The 26,826-nt window shown below is 39.8% G+C and overlaps 1 protein-coding gene across 3 annotated transcripts in view; it reads left to right on the forward strand.

Annotated features, from left to right (window-relative positions):
• Positions 1–25,559, forward strand: part of SLC17A8 (solute carrier family 17 member 8) — a 53,408-nt gene extending 27,849 nt beyond the window's left edge. For all 3 annotated transcript variants that reach the window (XM_053226649.1, XM_015070839.3, XM_053226650.1), the window contains exons 4-12: positions 759–873; positions 2,946–3,033; positions 7,026–7,112; positions 7,707–7,846; positions 7,974–8,123; positions 9,094–9,226; positions 16,417–16,527; positions 21,117–21,244; positions 23,268–25,559. In XM_053226649.1, the coding sequence (XP_053082624.1) occupies positions 759–873; positions 2,946–3,033; positions 7,026–7,112; positions 7,707–7,846; positions 7,974–8,123; positions 9,094–9,226; positions 16,417–16,527; positions 21,117–21,244; positions 23,268–23,612 (1,297 nt within the window). In that variant the 3' untranslated portion in view covers positions 23,613–25,559. The remainder of the gene's footprint in view (positions 1–758; positions 874–2,945; positions 3,034–7,025; positions 7,113–7,706; positions 7,847–7,973; positions 8,124–9,093; positions 9,227–16,416; positions 16,528–21,116; positions 21,245–23,267) is intronic.
• Positions 25,560–26,826: the final 1,267 nt, after the last annotated feature.

Below are 26,826 nucleotides of genomic sequence, written 5' to 3' on the forward strand. Positions count from 1 at the left end.
TGTCTTTCATTCATTGTCACTTATCTATTGTATTCTTTTCAAAAAGTGATAGAATATTCGCTCATATGGTCCTCGAGTTTACTGCTTACACTTCTGCTATAAAAAGAAATCACACATAATATTTCCCAGCATGTTAAAAGTGCTGAGGCATCATTAATGTGTGAGAAAGGAAGAAAATGCTGCCTGCTCTCTTTTCCCAGAACAGTCTGGTCCAGGCAGGGCAAAGAAGGCAAATGACACTGGGCAGCAAGTTGGGGGCTAAGACAGAGTTACACAGCCTCTTTTGTGCTTGGCTAATCTTATGACACAGCATGCTTTTAGGTAGGGTGGCCTTGTATAAAGTCAGAGCAGAATTGCGAAGCAGGAGACACAATCCAAATGTGCAGATGTCATGTGGTAATAGAGTGAGTCAGTTGGGTAGAACCAAGCAGAATGGTGCATCTCCAGCAAGCTCACCTCCTGTTGGTCAGTCTCCAGCTTCAGGACCTCATTCAAGAAGGGCATCCCTATACTGCCAAAAACCTGTCTGTAATTGGTCCAGGGATGAGCTCAGGTATCAAAGTAAAGAAAGGAAAGGAAAGGAAAGCAGCCTAACAGTACAGCTTGAGATATACCAGATTCTAACATAACATCTATTTCTCTTTCTATTAATTTCCATGGTGATTTTCCATGAATGGTGAGGTTCATTCCTGATGTGTGACTAAAGTACCACATCGATGAGTGGGCCTGCCCACTAATACAGTGTTTTGGTCCCTCAGGGTCTTTGGAGCTGCCATCTTCTTAACATCAACCTTGAACATGTTCATCCCTTCTGCAGCCAGAGTGCATTACGGCTGTGTCATGGGTGTCAGAATTTTGCAAGGTCTAGTGGAGGTAGGAGTTTCTTTCCTTAATGGTTTTTGATATTGCTAAAGTATGGTCCTTTAGAAAATTCAGCTTCTGAAGAAAACCTGCTTTGCTTAGTTTTCCAATCTTCCACATTGTCCTGCTATTTTCACTCTCTGGTTTTGACTACAGTTATGAGTACTTTAATGAAAATGCCTTGCGTGATTACAAATTTGTACACAATAAAGAACCATTTCATAGAGTGCAGAATTTCAGATGAGCCAGGAATGATCTTAGAGATAATCTAATCCAACCTTTTTCCTTTAATAAATGATAGGACCGCAGCCCAAATCCTTTAGTTCACATCGCAGGGTCCCTTTCTGCTAAAGCAATTTAAATGGATTTATTAATAAATATGTAAATTTGTAAATATGTAAATATGTAAAAAAAATTTCCAGGGTGTAGTGTTACACAGAGATTTAACTCAGAGAAAGAGGTAGCATGGTAGAGAGCCAGAAGGTAAATATTTTGGACTTTGCCATATGTTCTGTGGGGCAACAACTCAACTCTGCCATTGTAGAACAAAAGCAGCCAGAGACAATATGTAAGCAAATGGGCATGGCCAAGCTTTAATAAAACTTTTTGGATACTGAAATTTGAATTTCATATGATTTTTACATGCCATGAAATATTATTCTCCTTTCAATTTGTTTTTACTTGCTTGAAAACCATGAATGCTGAGTAATGTATAGAACTGTTGAATCACTATATTGTACAACTGAAACTAACATAATACTGTATGTTACCGATCCTGGAATTAAAAAGAAAGTTTTTAAAAGAAAATTTTTAAATGTTTATTTATTTGTAAGAGAGAGGAAGAGAGAGAGCGTGGGGGGCAAGGGGAAGAGAGAGAGGGAGGGAGAGAATCCCAAGCAGGCTGTGCACTCTCAGTGCAGAGCCCAACGGAGGGTGGGGGGGCGGAGGCTCAAACCCATGAACCATGAGATCATCACCTGAGCTGAAGTCATGAGTCAGATGCTTAATCAAGTGAGCCACCCAGGCACCTCTAAAAAAAAAATTAATGAAAAAATAAAAAATAAGAAAATAAAAATGTGAGTTGAGAAAAAAAATGTGAAAACCAGTCCTTCCTCATGAATAGTACAAAAACGGATGGTGTGCTAAATCAGGTCATAGTTTCTCAAGCCCTGATGTAGAGCAGTGTTTCCTAAGCTCAGTCATTCACCTCTAGCCTTTGTCACTTTTGTCATATCCATATACAATTTGTACTATTATTTACCTACAGCGTTTCCCTAGATCAATTCATTAAAAAAAAAAACCCACACCCCAAAAGAACCTCATCATAAGCAACAATATCTTTGAAATCATGGGTTTGATGTGCCAGTTACATTTTTTTCTAAAACCTGTTAGAATATACATGCACCAATTATGATAAAAAAAGTAGGTTGTGGGGCGTCTGCGTGGCTCCATTGGTTAAGCATCTGGCTCTTGATTTCGGCTCAGGTCATGATCCCACAGTTAGTGGGTTTGAACCCTGCATTGGGGCTCCGCACAGACAATGCGGATTGGGATTCTCTCGCCCTCTCTCTCTGCCCTTCCCTTGCTTGTGCTCTCTCTCTCTCTCTCTCTCAAAATAAATAAATAAACTTAAAAAAAATGTAGGTTGTTGTAGCAACTCAAATATAACTCTAGTCCCACTAGAGGGACATATACTGCATTTTAAAAAATAATGATGGGTGGAAAGAATATGCTATTAACAGCCATGAAGACTAGAGTGTAGTCACTGAATGCTTCTTAACCTCAGGTTCTGTATCTTGAAATAAGGGGATGGATCAATTGATTGCAGAAGTCCCTTTCTATACTGATATTCTATAATAATATGAAATATAAAGACCTTTTCCCCATTCCCCACCATTCTTACATTTGAACTGATATTCAAATTTCAGCATCTGTGCTGTGAGTTAAAATAGCTGACACAGGCTACTTGGTATTTATGAATTGGGCTTTTATGTTGTAGCCTGTCTTAAAGAAGCAGGATCTATATTTTAAACAAACAGAAACTGGAGTCAAATAAAATAGTCTGTTTTCAACTGTTTTGCCAGGGTGTGACTTACCCAGCCTGCCACGGGATGTGGAGTAAGTGGGCACCACCTTTGGAGAGAAGCCGACTGGCCACAACCTCTTTTTGTGGTAAGTGTATTAGAATAGCAAGTTTTACTTAGGAATGCTTTGGCTTCAAGTAAAGATGCTACTAGGTACAGTCTATTTTTTTCACATAATAGAAGCCCCAGAGTGACGCAATTGGCCCTAATTGCATCAAATGCTTTATCATCTACAGAGGCAGCTAGGAAAAGCTAGCTTTTCCAGCACCTTTAGTAGAGAAAGGTAAAAAAGAAGGATGTGGTTGTTGAATTAGCCAACAAATGATATTTGCCAAGATCAAAAGCAGAAGAGAGAGAATCATCAAACCTTTTGCTTCTCTTCTTTTTACAGATGGAGAAACTGAAATGAAAGTTTATAGTTTAGTTTCATTGAACAGAAATTAAGATCCAAGTTTACATGGGGTATGGAAGGGGAGCTAGACTACCTGATTCTTCTTCTTCTTTTTTTTAATGTTTATTTATTTAGTTTTGATGGGGGGAGGGTCAGAGAGAGATTGAGGCAGAGGCTCTGAAGCAGACTGCACTGACAGCAGAGAGCCCAATGTGGGGCTGGAGCTGAAATCAGCAGTTGGACGTTTAACCGACTGAGCTACCCAGACACCCCTGTACCACCTGGTTCTGAATTCACAACATTCCTCACTGCATTACTATGTACACATTGTCACAGAGGTCTTTTAATTAATTTTTGCCATTACATTCCAGATGAAAATGGAGGCCATCCATCTTACCTGAAAGTATGTTAGTGGTCCTTAAGTAGTGATGTGACTTTAATTCCTGGGTCACCAAACCTCACCTTGCTAAGGTTGTCTCACTCCAGGTCATGTTTTGGGGACTGGCCCTCTATGAATTTCTGAAATAATCGGTGTTTGAAGGGTCTACCTTCAATAATTGAACAAGGACAGTGCATGCTGACACCATCAACACAGTTGTAAAATATATTTTCACATATATATATGAAATATATATTTCACAGTTGTAAAATATATTTTCGTATATATATATATATATATATATATATATATATATATATATATATATTTATGTGGGAAGAGGCCCAGGAAGACAAAAGTGCTTTAGGCCATGAAAGTTACAATGGGGACTCGGCAAAATTAGGATCAGAATTTAGTTCTGTCTAGTTTTTCAAGCTAGTGTGCCTTTCCTAAGAGAAACTAACTTGTATTCCTTAGCTAAAGAGAGAAATAAAGTTTCCTCTTAATTTCTGTGAATCTTTTAATTTATTTCTCCCTTGATGTTTCTCTTTACCTCCTTAAATAATAATAATAATAATAATAATAATAATAATAATAACAATAATAATATAGAGTCTTTGGGACTTTGGTGTGAATATTCACCAATGTACCTATTTTATGCCTAGTTTGGAACTACGTGCAAAGTTGAGATGTCTTTGTATTTTTAGCCTCTCTTGTCCTTAGAAACCATTTTTCTCCTCTCACTTGTAGTTCAGGATCATCTCCCCTTCCACTACTGACCTTGTGCCAGCTCTAGAAGAATATAAGATTTTGACCTTGTGAACTGTCAGATCCTTGACTTTATTTTCTTTGGATGGTTTATTTATAAGGCTTTTCATTTTGATTTGCCTGCAAAGCAAGAATGACTAGCTGCCACTCTCCATTCTTAGTGTCTTTATAACCCTCAAAGGGCTGATTTGAGAAATGGTTTGACTCTCAAGGAAAGTTACCTGATCAAAGTTATAGGCTTTATTACTTTTCCTGGCTAAGGTGTAGCCTTGGTTTGAAAGAACAGCCAAAGAGAAATGTCATTAGAAGGAAACCCAGATTTGGGGTTAATCGGTTCTTACACAAAAAATATTGGAGTTGACAGGGACTTTAGGAAATATCGAGTCAAGTAAGTTCTCCCAGCTAGTGAGGACAGAAGTGGGGACTCTCCTACCCCTAATGGCTATTCCACCTTCTCCCACCATTCCACAAGCATTGGAGGGCTCCTCTGTCCTCCACTGCCAGCCCACAGAAGGATCAAGGTACAGTCAGCTCCTCTAGGGCAGTTTGGGTGGTGCACCCTGTGGGGGTATGCTCAGAGGCTGTGGGCGTGACAGGAGATGACACTCAGCCATGTCCAGAAGGATGAGGGAGAGTTTGTCTACTAGACAGGGAAGGAGAGTCTCAAGTGTAAAATGTCCTCCATGAAAGAATGCTTCCTAGTATGAGGAAATAATGGGCATATTTAAGTGGAGGAGGCAGGACTGAATTATTAAATAGTTAAGGATAAAGACTCTGGATTCCTATCACTCACACCTGTGTGACCTCAGACAATTTACCTCCCCTCACCCAGCCTTGGTTTCTCCCATAAATGGAGATGATATTGGTACCAATGCCAAGAGGTTGAAAAAAGGGTTAAATACAATCTTGGGTCTAGAATCTTCAACCTAGTAGAGGGCACACACAAAGCATCCAATGCATTTTAGCTGGTGGTGGTTATTCCCTGACCTTCCCTATCCCTAGCATTTCCCTACCGCTCACTTCCAGGAAATTTGGCCCAGGAAAGACCACCTTCTCCACACCCACAGCAGAGTTAGGCCTGCAGCTCTTTCTAAACAATTGCCTTGGAATGCTTGTCTTCCTGGTTTGAGGAAGTCTGGGGTTGAAAAAAAATGCATTGTCATTCTGTACATTACAGTAGCATAATAGTTGGCATTTGTGCAGCTCTAATTACAGCTTACAAAACATCTTCACAGACATAGTTTATTTGATTCTCAAAATGACTATGTGAGATGGAGATTTCATTCCCATCTTCTATCTGAGGAAAATGATTCCCACAGATTGAGAGACTCCCTCAGGTGTCATGATGCTCAGATTTGAGATTCCAGGTTGGGCCTTTCCTGGCCAGTCAGTCCCACCTTGGAAGGATGGAATTTAATCTCTTTCTCTGGGAGGATCCCCAAACTCCCATTTCCTGAAGGTCTTCCTTAGCACTGAAGTCTGAGATATAGAATATCTTGTTGCTACTCACTTTTTCAGAGCAAGAATTTTTTCATTCACAGCCCAGAGGGAATTTCAGGTAGTAATTTTTTTGTTTTTTTGATTCAGTTAATATTGATTAGGAGTTTTCAGGGCTCATGTTTCTACAGCAGATATCACGGAGCTGTAGGGCATAGTGGACACCAGACCTCTAGCCTTCGTTATCTTGTCTAGACAAGATAAACATCCACATATAGGTATTTACAAGGTTAAGTATTTACAAAGAAATAAACTTAAACATATGCCCATTCTGGAGGTAGGTGGAGAGAGCAGCCATCCTGTTCCTACTGCCATCCTGGAACAGAACTGTTTCCTGATTAAAAAAAAAAATCAAGACTCTAAAAACACTGATTTCTTAATAGTTTGAAGTCCCTCATTTAAAGACCTAGGTGATAATTCTTCTGAACTGTGTACTCTGAAAGGAAGATCTATTTGTGCCTTTGCTTGCTGTCTTCAGTACATAATATTGTACCCGGTGGCTGGGTGGCTCTCCCAGGGGCCTGGGTGGCTCTGTTGGTTGAGTGTCTGACTTCAGGCTCAGGTCATTATCTAATGATTCATGGGTTCGAGCCCCACGTCGGACATGGGCTCCCAGCTGTCAGTGTGGAGCCGGCTTCGGATCCTCTGTCCCCCTCTCTCTCTCTGCCCCTCCCCTGGTCACACTCTCTTTCTCTCTCTCAAAAATAAAATAAACATTAAAAAAAATATTGTACCTGGTTGAATTTTTCAAATTTCTCTGAGAGTTTTCTCACCGCTTTGTTCTATTTTTTCATGTAATTCCAAATTGCTGTGCCCAAGCAATCTTTGTCTCATTCCTCCATGGTACCTGGATGTAGTTAAAGGGCACCTGGTGACCTTTCTCTGCTGGAAGCCCTGTGGTAAGGCACCCTGGGAGTTTGTCCTTCTGCACAGGCGCATTGTGACTCTCGCTCCGTTCGATTCATCATCTCAGCAGGAACTTGAGATGACCTGAGGCGGCATGAGTGACTGTTGCTAAGTTTCCATCCATGTTTCCTTGTTCTAGGTTCCTATGCGGGGGCAGTGATTGCCATGCCTCTGGCTGGGGTGTTGGTACAGTACATTGGATGGGCCTCTGTCTTTTATATTTATGGTGAGTAATTTGACTTTATGAGTTCCCATGGTTGACTCATAGAGATGGAATTTTATTGTATATTGGGATTGGCTAAGAATTTACTGTATGAATGGAGTGCCTGTGTAGCTCAGTTGGTTAAGTGCCTGACTTTTGATCTCAGCTCAGGTCATGCATGATCTTTCCATTAGTGAGACTGAGCCCTGCGTCAGGCTCTGTGCTGACAGCATGGAGCCTACCTGGCAATCTCTTTCTCTCTCTCTCTGCCTCTCCCATGCTTGCTCTGTCTCTCTCTCTCTCTCTCTCAAAATAAATAAACATTAAAAAAAGAATTTACTATATGAAAATAGAGATTATTAAAACAAGTTTATCATGTAAGTGGAATACTTGTCTGTTTATGATTCATTTAATGCTTGTATTAAAGTTACTTTCTTAATGGGAACAATATTACCTTTCTTTAAATACAAGCTAACAACAACAACAACAACAGGAAAAGCAAAGAAATACTTCTTTCTAGATGAACGTCATGCTATATGGCAATATTTTGAGATTTGGGAAATTTAGAGACAAAAGACCAGGAAACCATATCATTAAGCCTTTTGTTTTTTACTGCAGGTATGTTTGGGATTATTTGGTACACATTTTGGCTGCTGCAGGCCTATGAATGTCCCGCTGCTCACCCAACAATATCCAGTGAGGAGAGGACCTACATAGAGACAAGTATAGGAGAAGGAGCCAACGTGGTTAGTCTCAGTGTAAGTAGAGATGGACAGATGAAGACTTGCCTCTTTTCTACTTCTCTTGGTGATTGTGTTGTCCTCTCAAGAAAAAAAAATATGTCAATATAGTCACTAAAAATCTCCTGGTATTTTTACCCTCTAGAAATTTAACACACCATGGAAAAAATTTTTCACATCGTTGCCAGTTTATGCAATCATTGTGGCAAATTTTTGCAGAAGCTGGACCTTTTATTTGCTGTTAATAAGTCAGCCTGCTTATTTTGAAGAGGTCTTTGGATTTGCAATAAGTAAGGTAAACACATAGATGCTTCTAATGTTCTTTAACCTTAAATTTCTTGCTTCTACTGAGAAAATCTTTGCATGATAAAATAATTAAATTGCTGATCAAAATTCATAACAGTTCTGTGACACCTAATACCCTAGAGGTAAGACAAGTTGTACGTTCTGGGCACAGTATACATAGCTATTTAATTTTTTCTTTGTAGGGATCAAAGCTGTTTTAAGCTGCTTTTAAAGATTTATGTTCTATTCTATCTCAAAGGTTTTTTTGAAGCTAAACTCATGAACTGCATATTAGATAAGAATAAAAAGATTTGAAGGCAAGAAGGTTTTTTTCCCCTTATAATGTACTTGGTGAGTAGCAGTAAGAGACTTAAAGCTTGTTTTGCAGACCACCGTACTCTCCATAATGGTAGTTATAGTAATAACAACCATTGGCTTGTATGGTTTAGAAAAAACCTCCTTCAATGTCTCCAGCCACTGTGATTAGATTGTCTGCGTTTCAGGGAGGAAAGGTGCAGATGGTGAAATATAGCCATCATCATGAAAGAATTAACCACCTTCCTACAGGAAAAGAACAGCGGCCTAGTAGAGGTAGATGTTTTCATAGCCCCAGGTACTGTCCGGGGTGACCATGGAGGAGCTTTATATATATATATATATATATATATATATATTCATGAAGCCATCCATGAATGCTCACTTTGTGCCAAGTGTTTACTATGTGCTGGGCCCTTTGGCAGGTGCTGGGGCCTCTGTGATGAATACAAGTCAGGTCTGTCCTCAAGGAGCTTCCAGTCTGGTGGGAGAGACAGGTCTATACTTAAAATCATTCACTCATTCATTATTTATTATAAAATTCAGGCCTATCTGGGTCTCATATAATTAGATGATTAAACTTGGTGGGGAGTGGGCAAGGAATTGGGGAAGTGCATCTGTCTGAAGCAGCTAAAAATAGCTCATTGTTTTTTATTTCTCTCCAGGTGGGTCTCTTGTCAGCAGTCCCACACATGGTTATGACCATCATTGTGCCGATTGGAGGACAATTGGCTGATTATTTAAGAAGCAGAAAAATTTTGACCACAACTGCTGTCAGAAAAATCATGAACTGTGGAGGTACTGTGGATTTCATAGGTGGCTTAAGTAGCCTTTACAGAATGAGATGAACTGCAGAGCATATTTTGGGGGTTCTGTATAATCATTTGAAAGGATCTTAAAGGCCCCTGAATCCATCCCCCAGCAGATACTTGAGTGTCCATCATACTCCTGCTAACTGGTCATCCAGCTTGTGCAGCCTGAAATAGGACAACTTAGTTGACAGATCAGTACTCACCTCCAACTGCAGAAATGCTTCTTTCATTTACTCTTAAGCCAAAGCAAACTGATTTCCTGTGACATATCTTTATTATTTATCCTTCCCATATATTCTCCCATACACATAATCCTTTGCTTTTGTAGTTTATTCCCTTATCCCTTTCTGTATATACAGGTTTTGGTAAGAAATACAAGAAAATTTTTTTCCTCTGAATAGTCTTCTTTCTTAACATATGCATGTGCACGCGCGCACGCGCACACACACACACACACACACACAGACTCTTCTCTGTTTTATTTAGTTTCTGCTTTATGTTTTGATTTTGCAAAGACAAATTAGAAGCTGGGTGATTTTCCTAAAGAGGGAGGTAAAGGTAATCATGAACCCCTACAATGTTTATGACTGCTCACCTTTTTTAAACCTTCCACTTTTTTTTAAATCTTTTTTTTTTGTTTTTGTGTTTAAATTAGCATTTATTGGATGCTTTCTGTGTCAGACACTAAGCTATGTCCTCACTGTGGTTTACAGTGAAGAAACTGGGGTAAAATAAAGTGACTTGCTCACATGGCAGATCCTGTGCAAGATCTCTGTCTGAGCTCATTGTCCCAGTCACTGAAGCGACTCCTCCAGGCATTGGGGTCAGGATGGGCAAGCAGGAGGTGGAGAACAGTGCCATCTATGGGTGAAAGGTCGGAGCTGCAATATTAAGTTGGAAAGGAGGGAAGGGGTGGACGGTCACTCTAGATTAGATGGGCCAGGACCACTTAAAAGTGAAGATTATATGAAGGCTACACAGGAGCAGACATAATCTGATCCAACAGCATTTCAGGTATAAAGTCTGACCAGGGAGCTTGGCATAGCCTATTGGCATCAGTTTTCCCAGCAGTTGGACTGCTGGTCCCAGACAGACATGTTTGGCCCTGCCATTGATGGGAACTTCTCTATAGGAGACTGAAGGTTGGCAGGTGTGGATCTGCTCTCTGGAAGGTGAGAGGTGAAGCTCTGAGGCACTGCATTCAAGGTAGCTGAGGTAAACAGTATAATGGTCCCCCAAAGATGTCCATGTTCTAATTCCCAAAATTTGTGCTTATGTTTCCCTATATAATAAAATGACCTTTGCAGATATGATCAAGTTAAGGACCTTGAGATGGGGCGATGATCTTGGATTATCCGGGTGGACCCAGTGCAATCACAGAGTTCCTTATAAGAGGAGGCAGGAGGGACAGTCAGAGAAGGAGATGTGATGGTAGAGGCAAATATCAGAGTGATGCAGCCACAAGCCAAGGAGTGCAGGTGGGCTCTAGAGGCTGGGAAAAGCAAGAATGGAGTTTCCCTTAAAGCCTCCAGAAGGAACACAGTTCTGTAAACATCCTAATTTTAGGTCTCCAGGACCCATTTCAGTCTTCTGACCTCCAGCACTATACAGTAATAAGTTTGTATGGTTTTAAGCCAGAAATTTGTGATGATTTGTTACAGCAGCAATCAGAAACTCATACAGGAGCCACTCCTCTGATTACCACATTGTGCTCCAGCTGAATAGCCCTCCATAGTAGGCCCTGGATATCCCTTTCCACCTCTGACTTTGCCTACTCCCTTGCTCTTGACTGTGAGTTATGCTCACCTTCACTTCTCACCCTAGTCCTATCCACACATCCTTCCACATGAGTTCATCCTCCTTCTTGTGAAGTCTACATCAGCCTCCAGTGACTGCTCCTGCCCATGCATGCACTTGATTGGTACCTTATTATACCTCTTGCAGGAAAGCATTTTAGGCAGCAGTAATAGCATGTGCAATGGCCCTGAGGCAGGCATTAATGTGGCATGTTAGAGAGCAGAGGGAAATTCAAAATGGCTGGAGCCTAAGGAGTGAGGTGGAGAGTCACAGGAGATGGGACCAGAATGCTTGATGAGGGCCAGATCTTGGGAGGCTTTGTAGACACGTGCAGAGCTTGCGTTTTATTTGAAATGCCCTGGGAAGCAAGTAGAGGGTTTAAAACAGGGAAAGTGACATGATTTGACTTATATTTTCAAATCTGAATAGAATGTAGAACACAAGAGTAAAAGAAGGGAGAGCAGTTAGGAGGCTATTTTGGTTACTCTTTCAAGAGAAGATGGTAACTTGAACTAAAGTGGTGTCAATGGAGGTGGAGAAAATTGGGTGGATTTTTAAATTCTCTGAGCCCAACTTTCTTCTTTAAAATCTGAATAATCATATTTTCTTTCAATGATTATTACAAATGTTAAATGAGACAATGTACAAATGCACCTAGCATGGGTCCAACCTATAGAAGGTTTTTGGTAGATAATGCATTTTTCCTCTCCTGTGTTTAAGACACTAACAAAATAGAAGTTTTTCTAAGGAGGCATTCAATAAGTATTTGCTATTCAAGTGTATTTTCCATGGCCAAAAATATGCAACCTCTTAACCTGGAATTTGAAAGAAAATTCTCGATTTCAATTCCACTTGTACAAACTTTTCTAAAGCCAGATGTCTTGGAGACTCTGAACATACTTTATAGGAATGTCTTGTTTGTGTTTAATTTTGCCCCAATCACTTCACCCATTGATCCTCCACAATCGATAGTGTTGGCATTGGGAGGAGGGGTGGTGAGAATTCGCAAAGATTTTAAAGTGTTAACAAAGTGACTGTTGAAAGCAGATCTCTTCCCCCCACCCCACCAAAACTAGAACACAAACATAGAACCTTCCTAGCCTCTGCCCCATCTTAAAGAACAAAACCAAACCCCCAAAACCTCTTTGCATATCTTGTCATGTCATTTTATATTTTGAAATAGCAGGACCAGTGAGTTCTACACAGAATGTTTTAAAAAATAGTTGTCTTATTTTGCTTATATACAAAGATGCTAGACTAGAAATAAATACATGAAGAGAGAGTGTTGTGCCATCATTGAACAAGCCAGATTGATTTGGACATAATGAAGCACTTGCATGATCTTATAGGTAATTTTAGTTGGTTTCATATTCTCTAAGAAGAAATATAGAGGACATTTCTCATCTGAGAAGGATCGCACATTTGCTGGAGTCTGTCACTTTCTTTTCTTTCCATAGGCAAGGGATGTTTGCTGCTAGAATCATTTAAAACAAACAGATCACCTAGGACATGAAGGTCTGTTCTAGTTCATTCTCAGTCAGGGCACATTTCCAAGATCCTCAAAAACAGATGTCAAATCCTTGTACTTCCCTCTATGGTACTTGTTAAGTGTGACTGAGGTAAAAAATTCTAGTCTGGCTCCATCGGTTGCCTGTGTGAACTTTAGATTGTTTTAATATGAAGTGAACATTTTTCTCAGACCTTTAAATCCTAGTTCTATTTTTCTGGTCAGCTCTGAATAGGTTCACTTTCAAGGTCTTTTGATCACCTCTGACGTTCAAATTTTATCCTTAAGCTCCTGGAACATAGTCGTCCTATCTCTAGCATTTTTCACTATAGACAAACTATTTAAGCTCTTAAATGTTTTCCCACCCACCCACCCCTCCCCCCCCGCCCTGTCCTTTGGAAATCTACTAACTATTTGGCAAAGATCATTTTTTCCCCCTTATAGATGAACCAGTGTGTCATTTGTAAGTTTTATTTTTCACAAAATGTCTCCATTCTAATTCTTTGGGGGAATTAATTTTTCCTTACAACCTTTGTCTAGAGTACTAAGATAAAAGAAGTTTCAGCCAAAGGCACCTGGGTGGCTCAGTCGGTTATGCGTCAGACCCTTGATTTCTGCTCAGGTCATGATCTCATGGTTTGTGAGCTCGAACCCTGTGTCAGGCTCAGCGCTGCCAGCATGGAGCCTGCTTGGAATTCTCTCTCTCCCCCTCTCTCTCTTCCCCTCCCCTGTGGGCTTATGCACATTCTCTCTCTTCCTCTCTCTCTCTCTCAAAACAGATAAATAAAATTTAAAAAAAAGTTTCAGCAAGATGCCTTGCTATTTAAAATGGGCCACTTCAAAAGCACTTTTAGTTAGTATATAAAATACTAGCAATTTTTCCCTATGTATAATTTAAAATCTTGAAACAAAATTAACAAGTAGTAGTGGTATAAAGCCCCCAGTTGAAAAGCACCACTGTTCCCCATTTCATCTGATTCTCTTTGAATGGCCATCTAAAACAATTACTGATTGCTCTATTTCTATAATAGTTTTGAGAAAACGAACTCAGAAGGTAAGCAATTCACCAAGTTCTACAAAAGGTATTTTAGCTTGTATTTCAATCTAACTGTCTTGATTCCGGGTCTCATTTTCTTCCCTTTACATTAATTCATTAACCATTATGTATTGAGTGCCCACTACACGCTAGCCAGGCTCTGTGCTATATACTTGGTATCTTTCTGGATAATGTCACAGTTTGTGGCAGAGGCAGAAACATAAACGAAAAATTACAAAGCAATGTTGAAAGGTTCTGTAATATGAGGAATAAAAAGGAGAATGTCAGCTTCACCAGTGTGGGGAAGGGCAGTGTTGTCAGAGACGCTTCCTAGAAGTAATATTTGAAACGGCCTTTAAAGGATAGCAAGGTTGCTCCAGAAAAAGAGAAACAAGTGGCTGGAGAAGAGTATCGCGGGCAAAGGAAGAGCCTATAAAAATATGTCAGGGGGATGAAACAGTGTTGTGAGTAGGAAATGCTCATAGATTTATGCAACTACAACAGAAGGCTTTATATGGGGCAGGGGAAGGGTGGTGAGGGCTGGCAGATGAACCTGGACCAGCAGGAGGGTTTATTATAAGTGCTATACTGATAACGTGTGACCCTTGACAAAAGTTTTAAGCAAAAGGGCAATGGAGTCAATGTGTAGTTTAGAGAGCTAGTGACGTGGAGAATGGGTCAGAGGAAGAGGTGGGGAGACCAATAAAGGAGCTATTGAATTTGTCCAGGTGAGAAGTAAGTGGCACCCAGGACCGAGACAGTGGAGGAGGATAAAAAGAGGTCATATTTGACACCTACAGATTTGTATGTGAAAGCTGAGGAAGAGTGAGAAGTGTCCAAGATGATTCTGTGATTTGAACATTTGACTTTTGGTTGACTTTTTTTTTTTAAGTCTTTTTTTTTTTAAAGTAATCTCTATGAACATTGGGGTACAAGTGACCCTATGCATCAGTACTCCTGTATCCCTTGGATAAATTCCTAGCAGTGCTATTGCTGGGTCATAGGGTAGGTCTATTTTTAATTTTCTGAGGAACCTCCACACTGCTTTCCAGAGCGGCTGCACCAATTTGCATTCCCACCAACAGTGCAAGAGGGTTCCCGTTTCTCCACATCCTCTCCAGCATCTATAGTCTCCTGATTTGTTCATTTTGAGCACTCTCAACAATAGCCAAATTATGGAAAGAGCCTAAATGTCCATCAACTGATGAATGGATAAAGAAATTGTGGTTTATATACACAATGGAATACTATGTGGCAATGAGAAAAAATGAAATATGGCCTTTTGTAGCAACGTGGATGGAACTGGAGAGTGTGATGCTAAGTGAAATAAGCCATACAGAGAAAGACAGATACCATATGGTTTCACTCTTATGTGGATCCTGGGAAACTTAACAGGAACCCATGGGGGAGGGGAAGAAAAAAAAAAAAAGAGGTTAGAGTGGGAGAGAGCCAAAGCATAAGAGACTGTTAAAAACTGAGAACAAACTGAAGGTTGATGGGGGGTGGGAGGGAGGAAAGGGTGGGTGATGGGTATTGAGGAGGGCACCTTTTGGGATGAGCACTGGGTGTTGTATGGAAACCAATTTGACAATAAATTTCATATATTAAAAAAAAAATAAAGTAATCTCTACACCCAATGTGGGGCATGACTCAAAACCCAAGATCAAAAGTCACGTGCTCCACTGACTAAGCCAGCCAGGCATCCCACTTTTGGTTGACTTGCGCTGTGCTCATGTGACAGGGACTGCACTTGATGCCTTATATACCCAATTTTATTTACTCTTCCAGCATCCTACAAGGTTGTATCATTAGCCCCATTTTTGAGGATGAGGCATCTAAGGGGTGAAGGGACTTGTCCAGGGTCACATAATTAGTGGTTTTGTGGTAGAACCGGAACCCAGGCTTGTCTGAATCTAAAGTCTGGGTTCTAAACATAGGTTGATAGATTAATTCTATCTGTTATGGTCTTTGAGGTGACTACAGGACAGTCGGGTGGAGATGTCTGGAATCAGCAGACAGTCTCCAGAATGAAGCATCATTGTCTTCATATACCCCAGGGCACTTCATATACCTGGAAATGGCACTTACATCTTCTTTCTGTCTGCTGTTGGCTGAACTTGAGTGTGTGTACATGTGTGTGTGAGTATGTGTGTGGTGTGTGTTTTGTGAGAAGGAACATCTTCATAACTTCTTCATCCTTTTTTATTGTACTGGATTCAGTTATTTAGAATGAAAGGAACAGAAAGTACTTTTGTTCTGCTTTATTTCTGTGCAAATGTCTCATGGCTTTTATAAAGAGGCTTGAGAGCTTGGTGAACTTCTGAAAGGGAAAAATTTTGCCTTATGCTTTACAAGAGATGAAGATCTGCTTTTTGTTTCTGATATTCTCTACAGCGTTCTGGTCATTTCTGGTGATATATATTTGAGTGTTGTCATTGTATTTTTCTGTGAGAGGCCATAACTTACATAACCAAAGAGGGGATCACTGACAGTATATAAGAGAGTTTTAGTATTTAGAAATGGCAGGGGCAACTAACCATGAAGCAACTGATAGTAAACATCCCCCATCCCAGGGGCATCATTGGAATGTGCTGGAACTTCTCAGTATTCAACGCGCACCAGGACACATGTTGGAAGGCTCACGGAACACTGGGGTAATATTAGCATAGTCATGTAGTGATGAAGCACCCAGGTAATATTGTAAGCAATGTGCCAGAATGTACATACTAAAAAATTAGGTCCATGGAAATATGAATAGATTCTTATTTGATAAATTTGTGAACTGAGCTGATTGGCATGAAAACAATATTTTTTTTCCTGCTGTTTGCATTTGCAGGTTTTGGCATGGAGGCAACCTTACTCCTGGTGGTTGGCTTTTCCCATACCAAAGGGGTGGCCATCTCCTTTCTGGTGCTTGCTGTAGGATTTAGTGGCTTTGCTATTTCAGGTGAGGTGTCCTTTGGTTTTCCAAATCTTTTCTACAGATTCAGCAAGTCTTGGGAGGAAGGAAGGAAAAAAATATTGTATTACTTTCCTTTAGTAGCCAGGCCATTCCCAAGGAGCAGGCTACTGGCTGGAGAATTTCATCATGTGGGAATGACTTTGTAAGATCATTGAGGACTAGGCTTAGGAGCCTAGGCAAGCTGCAATTGTCCCTACTTCCCTGCTTTGAAGAAGACACAAAGTGCAGGCAACGCCCCTGAGCTGTGGGCAGAGGCACAAGCATGTGTCCTGGGTTAAGTGCCACTTCATACTTCAGGACCAGGTCACTCTTCCTCACAGAGGCTCTTGATTTTCTATCCTCCCTCTAACTGGAGATGGCTAATATTAGCTCAAAAGTCACATGATGTAGTCATTTGACATAGTTCCATAAAGTCAGAAGATTTTTTAGAGTGGAAAGCGTCTTTAGAAGCTTTTGTCTTCTCCATGGCTTTCATTTTCTAAAGAAGGAAATGCAGAGGGGAAGTGACTTTCCCAATAGGCGAGAGTACATAGTAAGAATAATAATGATGACAGTGAGAGCTAACTTTGACCAAGCACAACTCTGTGCCTGGGACTGTTCAAAGCCCTCTGTGTAATTCTCACACTACCCTAGGTGGCATCAGTCTCTTTGTTTTACAGGAGCAGAGACCAACTGTGTGACAGGCCAGGGTGCTATCATACCCTGTCTTACGGGCTTCAGAAGCTCCCTATGCAAAACTGGGTGAAAAAGTAAAATTTAGTTGTTTTTTTACCCTTAAAACATACTGTAACACTGACAGTGATCACTTACAGGACAGTTTACAAATATCATGTGTATCTCACAGCACTGTGAAGGAAGTGGATAATACCACTATTTTACTGATGAGGTACCTAAAACTCAGAAAAAGTATTTTTCTACTGGCATACAATTTGTGGCAAAGGAACAAGTAAGGTGCATTTCTGGCTGTCTCCATGTTCGTGCTCTTTTTACCATTCCAGGCTGCCTGAAAGATCAGAGGACGAATGTCCCAAGACAGGGAAATGTGGAACCTCTGGTAGTTTTCTAAACTACCCTAAAATAAAGATGTGATCTTTTCAAATTAATAGAGCTGTTAAACAGTGAAATTAGGGGTGAAAACCCTCTATTTAAAATTTTTTTTTTCAACGTTTATTTATTTTTGGGACAGAGAGAGACAGAGCATGAACAGGGGAGGGGCAGAGAGAGAGGGAGACACAGAATCGGAAACAGGCTCCAGGCTCTGAGCCATCAGCCCAGAGCCTGACGCGGGGCTCGAACTCATGGACTGCGAGATCGTGACCTGGCTGAAGTCGGACGCTTAACCGACTGCGCCACCCAGGCACCCCAAAAAACCCTCTATTTTAAAAGTAGCTTGCAACCAAGAGCTTGGGTTTGGTGGTACATAGACCTGATTAAAAAAAAAATTTTTTTTAACGTTTATTTATTTTTGAGACAGAGAGGCAGACTGTGAGTGGCGGAGGGGTAGAAAGAAGGAGAAACACAGAATCTGAAGCAGGCTCCAGGGTCTGAGCTGTCAGCACAGATCCCAATGTGGGGCTCAAACCTACAACCACAAGATCATGACCTGAGCAGAAGTCAGACACTTAACTGACTGAGCCACCCAGGTGCCCTTGCATAGACCTGATTTTGAGGTTTCTCTTTACTACTTGCTACTTATAAAAGGAAAAGTTGGCTAATTCATTTAAATTCTCAAGCCCTGGTTTCCTCACTCAGAAATTGGAGAGGTATAATGACAACCTCACAGGGTTGTTGGGAGATTGCAATGAACTTCAGATAATTCATGCATTTGCTCATACTTCCTATGAGCCAGGTGCTGTTTTCAGCACAAGGGATATTGCAGTGGAAAAAAATCAGATGGTGTCCTCATAAAGTTTACATTCTAGTGGAAATAAAGCATTTGAAACCCCTAGCAGTGCCAGATGCACAACAAAATTAATAAGTATTCAGTATTATGAATCGTGTTGTTCAGTTATTATACACTTTAGCCAGGGGCTTCTCAAACTTTCATGCCCACACAAATCACCCTAGCATCTTACAGAATGCAGATTCTGATTCAGCAGGTTCAGGTTGGGGCCTGAGATTTAGCATTTCTAACAAGCTCCTCAGTGATGCTGCTGCTGCTGCTGATCTTTGGTCTATACTTTGAGCAGCAAAGATAGGGCAATCATGACTTATTTCCAGTAGATGTTGAGGAACAACTTCCCCTGATAGCTCTGTGATGCCAAAGGGATTCATATCCTGTCCTCAGCAGTAATGAAATATTTCACATTGTTCCTGGATTGCCAATTATGCCATGATCAGAAGGAGAGAAACCCCAAATACTAAAAAACAGTTCTGCCATTTTTTTTTTTAGCATTTACTCAATGCTAGCAACTTTTTGACATATCTCCTTTAATCCTCCTGACAAGCCTATGAGAAGGATATTGCTATATCCATTTTACCAGAGCGAAGACACTGGGGCTTAGAAAGGTGACTTAACTTGCCCACATAAATTGAGTAGCTAGGATGGGGGTGGGGTGGGGGAAGTTTTATCTCACCCAACAGTGACACTGTGGGAAGGACTATGGCCCTGGGTGGATGATGATTCCTCAGGACCTACTATCTGCCAACTTTATAAGGGGTTTGGGATGCTGGGAAGAGAGGTACCATTAGGGAATTGATTATCAACAAGAGAGCTGAGACAGGTGAGATTAGGAAGGGTGATACTTACTTTAAAAAATGTCCTATGTAGAGAAGACAGACTCTCTCAGCTTGTGTGTATTTTTTTTAATCCACTACAAAATAATCTATCAATAGCTCAGTTTCTCAATGAATTTTTTCTTCTAAACACCAGGATTGTGCAACTAGAAATCTAAGTGGCTTTTCTCACATTATCTTTAGCTGAGCACAGATGCCTAGGCTTTGTATCAGAATATAATACTCAACGATCATATTAATTGCTTCTTATCTCTGGGTTCTTTTCTAATAAAGTGTTTATCGCTTGCAAATCAACAGTAAGATTAATTAATCTTGCAGCTGTTTTATATTCTGATGGTCTGCCACTTGGATCTGAAAGGAAGGTATATTTATTGCAAAAAAGTTTTTCTCAAAATTCTCCCTGAATGGAGGTAGGGAAAAACAACTAATGTGCCAGATCAGGAAAAAAAAAATTTTTTTTAAATCCTATTTTCAGGTTCTTTGCACAGAATAGAGAATTAAAAAGCAAGGCAAAGGAAAACAAAAACATGAATAAACAAAACCTACAATCCCCTGCTGTAATTTCAATGGCTCAAATGGGTAATTAAATAATTATTTATCAAGTGTGTACTATGTACCAAGCACTTTTCCAGTTCAGGGAAGATGGTGGTAAATGATACAGATGGGTAACCACCCATAAGGAACATACATGTTGGTTTTTACCTGTATGTACCATGTATTTAACATATGTTATTTAACTGAATTCTTACAACAATTTTATAAGAATGATTACTCCTGCTTATCGATGAAGAAGCAGAGGTTCAGAAAGTTTAAATCCTTTGTCCAGGTTTGCATCTCAATTGAGCTGCCGGAGGCAGGTCTGTTCAACTCTAGAATGCACGCCTGGGCACTATTGATAGAATTGGTTCCCAGGGCTGGTGGCCTCCTCTCTCAGAACCGGGCCCCTTCCCCTGTCTTCACTCCTCCCCCTTCATTCCACTCATTCTTCTCTATTGATAAACAGGTAAATAGTGAGGTGTTGGAAACTTATTATTTTACCCCTCCTAGCAGCATTATCTTTTGATAGAAGACCTCAAAAGAGGGAGACACTTAGCCCAGTGGCAGCAGTGGGTGGAGTCCCAGGCGTAGTGGTCACTGGTTAGCAGAGCTTAGCTGCTTGCCAAGGGCTTTTGCGTACGCATTTCCTGAGGCTCATCTCACTGCATCTTTATGCATTAGTCATTTTATCCCCATATTAGAGAGGAGAAAACAAAGGCCTAAAAATTACTTAAGTGGTAGAAGTAATACTCGGATCCAGATTTACAGACTCCAGGTCAAGTATTATGTGAAAGTCTCTTGTAAGTTACAGAGGATTCCGCCAATGTTTGTGCAAATGTTTGTTATCAAAAAAGTACCTTTTCCACTGTGCCATGCAGCATCTAAGACAGGCTTACCTTGGGTGGCCTTTTGGGAGTGAGTTGAGGACTGGGAAGGAGGGTATTATGAGGTCCCGTCTGGTTCTAATCAAACTGTAAACAATGTGATTGTTTCCTCTAAGTGTGATCTGTTCAATTTTTCAGTATTGCCCCAAACACGGTTACTTTGGAGTTCCAAACTTATAAGCACAGGTGTCCTAATTCTCCCCACGGAGAACCCATGGGAGCCATTGCTAATCAGTCACAGCACATCTTTCTGCGCTGCGCAGACACAGCCTGACAATCCTCAACCCAGCCCTCTCGGTAGAGGTATCCATTGGTCATATCACAGAGGAAACCAAATAGATTGATGAGAGTTGGGAAAAGCTGTGTAGTTCCCAAAATGTTCTTGACTCTGATTTTGAGGTTTTGGCTTCACTGTAGGTTTTAACGTCAACCACCTGGACATTGCCCCACGCTATGCTAGCATTCTCATGGGGATCTCAAATGGAGTGGGAACTCTCTCTGGAATGGTCTGTCCCCTCATTGTCGGTGCAATGACCAAGCACAAGGTAATGTTCTCTTTTGGGGCTGTGGGTTGCAGTATCAGAGGACTGAAGTACTATACAGATTTGAGATCTCAAGGCCCTGCCCCAGACTGTAAATGTGTATGTCCTTGACCTTGACTGAGTCATTTGAAGTTCTTTTTTTTCTTCCTTCTTATTTTTTTAAAAAATTATTATTTATTGATGGCAGTAGGGCTGATTGATGTTTGTTTCCACATTTTCTCAACAAAGAAGTAAAAGGGGCATATGTTGGGGGGCGTGGGGGAGGGAAGCGATCATCATAATGACTATTTAGAGACACAAAGAAGAAACTGAGGCAATAACTCAGGATAAATAATTTACCCAAGATTGCTTTATAATTCTAAGCAATTAAACTTTATAGCCTGTTTCCATCTATTACTTAGCATGTTCCAGCGTAAAGATATTAGTGCTGTTAGACTTCCTTATTATGAAGAAAATGAACAATACATTAATGGCCCTCCATAAGAACTACAAGGGTGTGGCACTCAGTCATTACTGAGCCTTTGTGTGTTCAGACGAGGGTGGGTATAGAGGAGGAACCCAGATCTATCCAGAGTTCAATCACGGGCCACATGGTTTCTTAATCTCTGTCGTTGAAAAGGTTTTAGGATGCTACCTTCCACAAATAAGAATTTTTTGATTCTATGGAGTTTTTACTCAACTATTTTCTTAGTTGGATTGTCTATTACTAATATGATTTCAGAAAATCTTCCAGTTTCTTGGAGGAGAAAGTGTAGGTTAACTTTTCTTATTTTTTGATAGAAAATGAAGGTGGATTTGGGGATTTTAGAGGCAGAAGATCTAGGTTTTTCCTCATTGTTCATGAGATCATGGGATGGGTAACATGACTAATAAATCTCAGATATTAACTTCACCTAACTTTATGTATTTTTTAAAGTTTATTACTTATTTTGAGAGAGAGAGAGAGAGAGAGAGAGAGAGAGAGAGTGCGTGTGCAGGCGAGGGAGCACGGGGGAGGGGCAGAGAGAGAAGGAAAGAAGGAGATTCCTAGGCAGGTTCTACACTGCCTAGTGCAAAGCCTATTGTGGGGCTTGAACTCACAAACTGTGAGATCATGACCTGAGCCAAAAGCAAGAGTCAGATGCTTAACAGACTGAGCCACAGAGGTGCCCCAACTTCTTCTAACTTTACACACAAATTCCCATTATTTTTTGATTTACTGTATTTACACAGAAAATATGATTAAAGTAAGTTATTGACAGCTAAGAGTCAGCATTTTCATGGTTCAAATATTGTTATGTATCCAACAGCAAGCAAGAAGGAGATGTCTGATATTTAAAATGGTGGTTTCTAAAGCAAGCTTAATTTAAACTACCATGTGAAGGGAAACCACATTGTATATTTAAAAGACCTGTGAAATGGTGCTGCATGGATTTTTACATATTGTTTATATTAAAAAGTATTTTTATAAATTAAAAAAAAGCACATGTACTGTAGTCTGTAATTTTTATATTCATTGTAGTATTAACTCTCATTAAAAAAAAATTTTTTTTAAGTAAACTCTACACCACACATGGGGCTCAAATTCATGGCCCCAAGATCAAAAGTCACTTGCTTGGCCAACTGAGCCAGCCAGACGTTCCCTTAACATTCATTTTCTAAACACTCAAATTCTGTTTGACTCCTGGGCATGCTTCTGACTTACGTCTTTCCTAGATGCACAGTATTGCCTTTGGGGTGGGCAGGAGTTTTTGTCCCACTGAAAGCCTCTAGAACCTACTGTTAATCTCTATTTTTGGTTAAGGGGTGCCTAGGTGTCTCAGTTGGTTAAGTGCCTGACTCTTGATTTCGGCTCAGGTCATGATCTTGTAGTTTGTGAGATCAAGTCCCGAATCGGGTTGTGTGCTGAGAGTGCACCAGCCTGCTTGGGATTCTCTCTCCCTCTCTCTCTGCCCCTCCCCTGATATCATTCTCTCTCAAAATAAATTTAAAAAAAATTCTATTTTTCGTTAAAACACATTAATTGGTACTGTATTTCCTTGTTTAGACTCGTGAGGAATGGCAGAATGTGTTCCTCATAGCTGCCCTGGTGCACTACAGTGGCGTGATCTTCTATGGGGTCTTTGCTTCTGGGGAGAAACAGGAATGGGCTGACCCTGAGAATCTCTCTGAGGAGAAGTGTGGAATCATTGACCAAGATGAGTTAGCTGAGGAGACAGAACTCAACCATGAGAGTTTTGCAAGTCCCAAAAAGAAGATGTCTTATGGTGCCACCACCCAGAATTGTGAAGTCCAGAAGGAGAAATGGAGAGGACAGAGAGGAGTGACCCTCCATGAGGAAGAGCTGACATCCTACCAGAATGAAGAGGGAAACTTCTCAGACACAGCCTAGTGTCTGAAGGGCACTTCCATCTTCTCCTCACCTTAGAACCAGAAAGTATCTATACCTATTACCTTCCCCATAGCCTGGCTTGCTGGAGAGTCAATATGGGGACACTGGAGGTAGGAGGGGGAGGAAAGGAAACCTGACCAGCAATAGAGAAGAGAAAAGAAAAATATCTTGCAATGACACTTATGGGTATGGAGCTTGCTCTCAGTTGACAAAATGGGTATAAAAATATAATATTTTTGGATTGTCAGTAGACTCTTCTCAAAGAAGAGTTCTTAAAGTTCAGTTCTCAAAGCTCTGAACTTATTCAGAAAGGAATGACTAGAAGAATAAGGGAGACAATACCATGCGATGCAAAGAAAAATCGAAGGAATTGAGCATATTTGGCCTGGAGCGGAGAAAACAAGAGCTGTCATCACATTTCTGAGGGCAGCCACGCAGAAGAGGGTTTCCTATTCCTAATAAAGGCTACTGCTCATGGGGACCCTGCATCGTGCCAGGAGCTTTATAAACATTCTCATTTCATTTCCACACCTCTATGACATACATTTATTATCTTCATTTTACAACTAAGGAAGCTAAAGCAACACAATATTGATTTGTCTGAGGGCCAGGGCTGAGATTCACAGGGTCCAAAATAGGTGGCAGTCTTGGGGAAGAAGTTTTCACCTCAGTATAGAGAAGACACATTTTTTTAATAATGAAAACTGAAAATGGAGAGGGTGGTCTTGTGGATAATTCCCTATTTTGGCAGGCATGGAGAATGGGAAACATCTGCCATATCAACATCTGGTTTGATATGGCAGAAAGCATTGTCATTGTAGCAGGGGCTGGATTCAAAGATCCTGGGTTCAGAGAGAGGTTAGACCATAAAAAAGAAAAGAAAAGAACACAAAAAGAAAATAAAAAGGAAAGAAAGAAAAGGAACAATGAAAAGGGAAAAAGCTGAATAAGATGGCTAAATTTCTAAGAACCTGGTGTCCAGAATGGCTGAGAAGAAGTAAACAAGGGTTTGGCTGAATTTCAACCCTTCAAAATATCAAGAATTTAGTTAACTAAATAATGTCCCAAATTACTTATACATCTTTAAGACATTTAGTAATTTAATAAATTGGTTCACGTGTTTTATTAGGTAAAATTCTCTTGAAAGAGTCTTCTGTTTTAAAAAATGTATGTCTTTAGACATTTCTGCTGGTCATATTTGGAAGTTTGATCAAACTACGCACAACTATGATTGAAGTATTCCTAATGAGTGTATTTGGAATGTTACTGAGGAAAACCATAATAATATGGCAGTAATTATATAGGGAAATGAAATGAGAGCATGACAGAAAACACCTGTGACAACTAGACCAACAGTGCTGAAAAATTCATCTTTGATCACATAAGGCAATAGCATGGATACTCTCTGGATAAATCTTAAAATTTAATGACATTAAAAAAATTTAAATTGGCGCATAAAGGATTGTTTGAAAATAAAATTATTTTCCTGTTTATTGGTTTGAAATTTTCATTTCTACTTTTGGAAGAAAAATATAATATTAAAGAAAAAATTAGCTTTACTTGTAGCTTATTATTATAAAGTGTTTTTTGTAATTTCTTCTATATACATTTCTGGTCCCTTATTGTACCAGCAGAGTTGTAGTGTATTTTTAAAAAAGAATAATTTTGAGAGTAAAAAGGAATTGCCTGACTCTCTAGTAAATAATATCCAATATATCATTGTATATAATTTATGTTATTATATACTTTTAAATGTATTTCATGGGTGAATGCATGTAAGTCCCATAGAACAGTTCCTGGCATGTAGAAAGTGCTCAATAAACATTAGCTATCATCTTGCAACCTTTTTTGGGACTCTTCTGTTGAAGAAAAAGCATGCTATATAATTTTCATCCCTAAGCCAGAATTTATTGTGAAACTCGTGCTGTTTTCTAAGTAAAAAAAAAAAATGAGAAATTTATGGTAGCCAGTGTTTTATTTTTTCTTCTGTTAATAAAGTCAAACAACTATTTAAAAAACACATGACAATCCCTAAGGTAGTATTACAGATTGCAATACAAAGTTGTGTTTGCTCCATCATTTAAAGTCAATGTCATATGCAGAAAGTCCACATTTTGATAAGTCAAAGCATGTAGGGTTCCTGTAACTTGCTCTTCTAATATTCAGAAAAAACCCTATGAAGCTGTGGATCATGGTGTTAAAAATGAAAACACATTATTTTGTTGTGATGGGTTTTCCAAGGGTTGCATTGTACAGGTAATTACATTTGAACACCAGGCAGATACAGTTTTCAAGTCATTGTACAATTTGTTGCAATATCCATCTGTAGATCAGCCCTTGAAAGCAAACCATAGCTTCTGGCAGAAGGGAAGGGAAAACCTGAGAGTGTCGGATTGTTGATACAAGAAAGGTTTGACTGGCCCTTTTTAGAGAATGCAAGCCTTGGAGACTCCTAAATATGACCCCCCCAAAAAAAATTATTCAAGAAATTATGACATATTTCCTATCCCTGTATAGATGCTAAATTCAGCAGATGAAAATTGGAAACTACTGTTTCTCTTTCACACTGCCTCCTGCTGACCCCAACAAACTTGTTCCTTCTGTGTTTCTTAGCTCATCACATCAAGCTTTTGCTGGAGCTAGAAATCTTGGAGTCACCTTGGACTTTTAAAAAAGTAAATCTCTCTCTCTCTTCCCTGCCAAATCCATTTAATTTTGCTTTCAGTCTGTGGCTCAATGTTTTACATCCATTATGGGAAGATTTTAGCTGCTTTCTCTTCCGGTATTGCTTTTGCTTCATCTCTGTGCAATTTCTAAGAGTCCAGTTAAATAGATGCTGGACGGTGTATGGGACAGTCTCTTCTATATCTCTTCTACATTTTCTATATTTTCCAGGCTTTTTCCTTTTTCTGTGTCATCATGGATATCTTCTTCTGATTTATTTTTAAGTTCTTTATTTCTCTTTTCAGCAAGGTCTAATCTGGTAAAAAAAAAACAATCCATTGTGTTGTTAATTTTAGTTATTGTATTCTTACTTTTAGAACTTCTAATGATTCTTTTAAAATTCTGCTGTCTTTTAAAAAATATTTCCAATTCTCTGCTGAAATTTTCAATCTTGTATTTTATTTTCTAGAAAACAGTAAGATAATTATTTTAAAGTCTGATCAGTGCCAATATCTGGAGACCATGTGATTCCATTTTCTGTTGGTTTTGC

Source organism: Acinonyx jubatus, chromosome B4 (genome assembly GCF_027475565.1).
Source record: "Acinonyx jubatus isolate Ajub_Pintada_27869175 chromosome B4, VMU_Ajub_asm_v1.0, whole genome shotgun sequence".
Lineage (NCBI taxonomy): Eukaryota > Metazoa > Chordata > Mammalia > Carnivora > Felidae > Acinonyx > Acinonyx jubatus.